Genomic DNA, 6462 nt, shown 5'->3' with positions numbered 1-6462 from the left:
TAAAAGAAAATTATTGAGAATAAACAAGCTGACAGTTTTAATATTTAACACTTTTTGCTGTTTAAATCAGCTATAAAAAAAAGTAAATCACACAATATAATATAATATAAACACTATATATAAATCCCAACAGCATGCAAAGTCAAATTTTATAAAGAATACCAGCTTCATCCATGACTCAGTAGTCAGTAATCCAGATTCAGGCAATTGAAACCAAAAGGTAAACCATAGAAAGATCACTTAGGGTAACCAGGTGCTGGATAACCAGCTGGAGGGTACTGATGAGGAGGATATGCGGCCGGCGGGTAACCTTGAGGTGGTGGATAAGGCTGTCCATATGCTGCTGGTGGATAGCCAGCTGCAGGGGGTATTGGTTGATCAAGGCGAGACATCTGCTGAACAGGGGGAATGGCCATGGGTTGTGGACCGAACATGCCATCTCGTTTGTCCATTTCAATCTTATGTTGTGTCTGTAATCAAAGAAAATGTTAAGAAATGGTTCAAAATAAGGATATAACAAAATGTCATTTTGCATGGATTAGAAACTCATCATACCTGCATACATGCACAGACCCTGCAAAAGGTAAAAATAAACGGGTCGTCAGTGTATTCTGAATGCAAAATTAACTAGAAGATAGATAAAGCAGAATGGAACAGATCACTTTACGTGCAATAAACCATATCAGCCAAACAGTTCAGCAACTGTGCAGCATCTTGAAGCTCATCACTTCCAACAATCATTGCAACTATGGAAAATATGCAGGCAACTTGTTGCAGGCAAAACATGAAACCCTGTATATTAAGTGACAATATGTTTAATCATTGGCCAAGGACATCAGATGGAATTACAGATACTGATATACATTAAGTGTAGAAAGGGATAGTTTACAATGATGCAGTTGTCACATTTTGTTGTTTGAATGTTGAATTCATCTTGCAGCAGAAACCGGGTTGAAGCCACGGAGTTTCCAAAGCAGAGGAAAACCTGGAAATGACAAACACATTATATGAAAATGATAACAAGATACGAATAGAAGCTCACTGCAACTGGCACACCAACTTACAAATTATCTTGAAAGAAAACCACACAAAAAGTTATATGCCTATCACGAAAAAGTAGGTTCTTTAGACAATTTTAACATTGCGCTTTATAAAATAATACAATGTCCCTTCCACCCTCTCCTTTCCCAGATTGGACGTGTTTTTGCGCCTAAGGATTGTTTTCCCCACAGCTAGATCTTTTACCAAATTTTCAGAATTGGACATGGTTTATCTTTAAAACCCTGTAGGTTTTTGTATATTCAGTTCAATCTCAGTATCACTAATATTCCTATAGTTTGTGGGTAGTCTGGAGTAGGGAACCAAGTCTGTAAGCTTATAAATTAAGTTGCATGTTGAAGAAAAAAGACAGCAATAGAGACCATATAGACAAACTTCCTACCTCAGTGCAAAGGCAAAACTCGGGACATTTACTTTCACCACACCTACCACTGCATGGCATATAACCAGCACAACATGTATACCTACAACAAAAACAAAATGACATGTTTAAACCAAGATATCACTTCATAAACTTGTAATGAAAGAGGGACCAAATGCATCGATCACCTTGACATGTCATTATAAAGAGCTCGTTTCCGGAGCATGTAGGATACACATGGGCCACTGCAGTAAAACAAAAGCAGCAATGTATTTTGGAGACAGAAATTAAAGGTTAGATGTTTCCAAAAGGTTGAGCGAAAGAGAAAATTCATCAACATATTGCACAAGACTGCACATAATTTACTAGTATAGAGGCTAAAAGAAATGAAGACCAAGCAAAAAGCGAGTATTTTCAATTTCCACGGTGAAAGTGTAAGTGATAGAATTAAGATATCAAAACACTAGCAGCAAAATTAGGCATTCTAGGAAAGACATTTTAGCATCCAAATTAAAACAGAAACATAAAAATCACGCAGAGTCAACCAGGTCAATCCAGTCACCACGTCTCGATCTTTAAACCCTAAACCATCACAAATAAAAAAAAACAGCGCTTATTGCAGCTAACTAAACCAAAAGAAAAAATCGAAAACACAAAATTCAGCAGAGTCAGAATCAGATCTACAACAAACAAAAAAAAGATTCGGAATTACTTACCACCAAAAAGCCAAGCAGCAATCTGCAAAATTGAAATTAATAAACAATAAATCAAACTTTAAAAACACAAACACACACAAAAACACAGAGAGAAAGAAAGAGAGGAAGGAAGAACTACAAGGAGGGTCGCGTTGAATGCTGCTCATGAGATCCGTGTGCCAGAGATTCCGATACTCCTGACGGACCTTCATCTTGTCCAAGTATTCTTGCGACGCCATGATCTCTCAAACCCTAAAACACAACCACAGAAACAGAGAGCGCAGAATAAAAATGGAATGGAAAATGGAAGAGGAAAAGCTTTTTTTGATGAATGAATTGTTAAGGGTCAATGGCAGGCTTTGGCTTTGGCTTTGGCTTTGGCGTTGGCGTTGGCTTTTTGTTTTTTAGTTTAGATTTATCTTAAATACCAAGTCATTAAGACTAAGAAAGACTTTTGAATTTAAAGGAAATAATTAATAAAATTTCAATTTTAAATCGAGACGCCCAGGGAAATGGAGAATAAAATAACGTGATTTGCCTTAATTGCTGACCGCGGTTATTCTATTAACGCTGTTAATTTTTGTGATTTAAATTTTACTTTTTTTGGTTTAAATTATTCTTGTTCATGGGTCCAATTATTCGTCTAAAATTTAGAACAATTTGAGAAAAAATATTAGGCCTAAAAAATAAGTTTTGGTAAAAAAATTAGACTCGTTTAAAATATGAGTAGAGCTCAAGTATAAACATTCAAGACTCAAACCCGGTCGATTTTTAAATTTATAATATTTTATATTATGTTATTTTTATATATCATGTAATTTAGAACACATTAAAAAATAAACCTATATAAAATATATAATACTACTCTAATATTAAGATGACTATATAAAAAATTTTCAATAAATAAAAAATTTATAAAATTGTTAAATATTAAAATAACATAATATAAATATTTTAAAAAAAATAAAAAAACATGAACCGGTTTGGGCAAAATTTTAAGCCCATATTTCGAGCAAACTGGGTCTAGATAAACATAAAATATATTAATATCATGATTAGACCCGACCCAACTTATGGACACTTTTACTTTAAATCACGTTTAATTACATTAATGTAAATTAAACTAATAAATATATATGCTTAGATTCGACTCAACCTATAAAAACCTTTACTTTAAATCACATTTAATTACTTTAATGCAAATTAAATTAGTAAATACATATATATAATTATACATATCTCCAAAAGAAAAAGTATCAAAGTAATGATTATGGTTATTCAAAAAAATTCCCCACATTCATGGCTATTGAATTACAAAAATGTTTTCTTTATGTTATGTATGTTTAATAAATTTATGAATTTAAATTCTTTTTATAATTTTGGGGCAAGGACAAGGATGTCATTTTATTGTTATATAAAGTGGATGCAATTTATTTAAAACTTAACATTTCATTTCACCAATAACATGATAAATATTTCAATTTGAATTATTTAATAAATATTAGAAATAATTAAATAAATAACATTGAGACTACAAATTGTCGTTTAAAATATAGACGGCCCTAAAGTCTTACATCATTTATTCAACTATATATGCCTACCAATAAAGGCTTCGCTCCAAAGTTTTCTTCTCTTTTAGTTGTCTTCCTCGAATTTTCTTCGCGTAAGAAAATAATATAAAATTAGTAGCATTAAAACTCATGAAGAATTTCTTACTCTTTCGATAGAAGCTACTAGTACTTTTCAAATGTTAAAAGCTTTATATTTCAATTTTGTTGATAACATAAATATTTTAAAATTCAATGTGTTTACATAGTAGAAACTTCTCATGGATGCTTAGCATTGTCGATCATTAATATCTTATATGCTACAAGGCATATGTTTGAGTCCAATCATGCGTATCGTACATAATTTATTTTGTTAAACTGTAATTGTTACTTATATCGTGAACATATGACAATCATTTGAAACAATTTTATTGAACTGTAATCACTGCTGATACCATGGATGTATAATCATTTATATTTGAAGATCAATTCATTTGAAGTAACATATATTAAATATTTGATTAGGTCAAACAATAAGACCTTTTTTAATAAAGAGATTGGTTTCAAATCTATTTATACTAATAATAAAAAATTCATGATTAAGTTAGATGTCAAAGTGACCTTGGCACCAACTCAGTTAGGAAATTATAAAAAAACATGAGATTTCCTAATTAAAATAAGTTATATTATTCGATGGTATTTAAACATTTTAAATTTAAAAAAACGATAATAATATGTATATTGTGAGATTTTAATCCATGCAAATTACACTGTAGAAATTTTAAATTTACAACTCACTAATGCTTCTTTTTTTTTATTTTTTTATACTTTTTAATTTTATTATACAGACTTTATTATCCCTGTTAATTTCCTATTTGTATCTATATTATTATTTAAGCTTTTACTGAGTTTGTGTCGCCCTCAATCGGGTCACCAACTCGATCAAAAATTTATGAAAATGTCCTTTCAAAAATCTAAACTATTATTTTAAGTGTTCTGTTAATTTTGTAGCACCCTCAACTGGGTCGCCAGCTTAATCAATAAACTATGGAAATGTTCATTCATAATTAAAAAAATTATTATTCGAGGTAATTTTAGTTTTTTATTTAAAAAAATTAAAATATGCGTATGATGAGATTTGGAACCATTAAATGTAAAATACCCCATACCCGTACCTGAGACCGGGATAGGATACGAGGCATTACCAAAATTTTCAGAATAATTTCAATTAATTTATATTATTCAGTATTCATTTTCATGTTTCATGTAACATCCTTTTCATATATTCAATTCAAAATATCATATAAAATACAATACAATACTTAAATTGTCATATTTACTTGCTCATTCAGGGTATCCGAATCTACCTGACTAAATTACAGAAATACCAAGATTTAGGGGCATATTGGTAATTTACCATTTTCTCAAATTTCACCCAATCTTAAATTGATAATTTCATTTAATTTATTAATTTAGATAATAAAACAATTTATTCCCTTCAATTTAGTCATTTTTGACATTTTTACAAAATTACCCCCTAAAGTTTTACTTTTATTCAATTTAGTCCATGAGCTTAAAACATGCAAATTAGCCATGCTAACTGAATATTCATATATATTTTTTCCTCCTCCTCATCTCCATTCCACATCCTTAATGTATATAACATTCTTGTAAGTACGATTTCATAATTTACTTATTAATGCTCACATCAATCCGTTCACACGAGTCATAGTCACTCAATTATTTATAATTCGAGCTACAGAGCTCAAAATTAAGATCCGTAAATTTTCCCTAAAACTAGACTCACATATAATTCCACCATAAAATTTTAAGAATTTTTGGCTTAGCCAATTAGTACATTTTATTCATTTAAGTTTCCCCTGTTTCACTATCCAACAGTTCTGACCTCTCTTTACTAAAAATTAATTATATCATAGTACAAAACTCGGATAATGTTCCCATTGATTTTTATTGAAAATAGACTCATTAAGGATTCTAAGCATATAAATTTGAGACTCTAATTAATTTTCTCCAATTTTTTGTGATTTTCCAAAGTCAAAACAGGGGAACCCGAATTCATTCTAACATTGTCTCACAAAATTCATTATATCTCATAATTTACAAATTCATTGCTTACACCGTTTCTTCTATAAAAAACTAGACTCAATAAGCTTTAATTTCATATTTTATTCATCTTCTAATTCGATTTCTAAAATTTATGGTGATTTTTCAAAGTTAGTATACTTCTGCTGTCCAATATTGTTTTAGTTCAAGATGTTTATTACCATTTTTCCTCTAAATTTCAATGGTCATACAATTCAATCCTTGCTCAATTAGCCCATCTATTAAGCTAATTTTTCTCAATTAACATTTTATTCCATCATTCTAAACTATTACACAATCTTTAAAAATCAGAATTTTAACACTAAACCTTAATTCACAACTTTTTCACAATTAGGTCCTAAAATCAATTTCTATTGAAATTACTTGATAAAATCATCAAACAACAAAATCAAAGCTTAAAATTCATTTTATTTCATCATAAACAGCTAACACTTATCAATGATAGCTTTTAATTTTGTTCATAAAATCAAAAACTAATGAATTAAACACTTGGACCTAATTGTAAAAGTCACAAAAACATAAAAATCTCAAAGAAAAGGGTAAGAATTGAACTCACATATGTCAAAGTATGAAAAACCAGCAGCTTTCAGACCTCCCATGGCGTTTTTGCTGAAGAAAAATGATGATATCTCTAGATTTTTCAAATTTGTCTTGTTTTATATGTTTAATTTGCAAA

General features: G+C 30.0%; 1 protein-coding gene across 1 annotated transcript; it reads right to left on the bottom strand.

Moving 5' to 3' along the window:
* LOC107931935 (uncharacterized) lies at positions 1-2517 on the bottom strand. Its single transcript, XM_016863905.2, has 8 exons — positions 2255-2517; positions 2137-2158; positions 1609-1665; positions 1442-1523; positions 890-985; positions 668-792; positions 556-574; positions 1-470 (listed from the first exon to the last, which is right to left on the bottom strand). Exons 1-8 carry the CDS (start codon positions 2352-2354, stop codon positions 237-239), a joined length of 735 nt encoding a protein of 244 aa, XP_016719394.1. The 5' UTR covers positions 2355-2517; the 3' UTR covers positions 1-236.
* Between the last annotated feature and the right edge of the window lie 3945 nt (positions 2518-6462).

This window comes from Gossypium hirsutum, chromosome A12 (genome assembly GCF_007990345.1).
Source record: "Gossypium hirsutum isolate 1008001.06 chromosome A12, Gossypium_hirsutum_v2.1, whole genome shotgun sequence".
NCBI classification, from domain to species: domain Eukaryota; kingdom Viridiplantae; phylum Streptophyta; class Magnoliopsida; order Malvales; family Malvaceae; genus Gossypium; species Gossypium hirsutum.
This window is presented reverse-complemented; position numbering and strand designations above follow the sequence as displayed.

Bases quoted from the DNA above. Each gene is read 5' to 3' on its own strand.
- LOC107931935 (XM_016863905.2), bottom strand. From the start codon at position 2,354: ATGGCGTCGCAAGAATACTTGGACAAGATGAAGGTCCGTCAGGAGTAT. The intron at 2,159-2,254 runs GTAGTTCTTCCT...TCAATTTTGCAG, and splicing joins CATTCAACGCGACCCTCCTT to ATTGCTGCTTGGCTTTTTGG. The intron at 1,524-1,608 runs GTGATCGATGCA...TTTTTGTTGTAG, and splicing joins CTTTATAATGACATGTCAAG to GTATACATGTTGTGCTGGTT.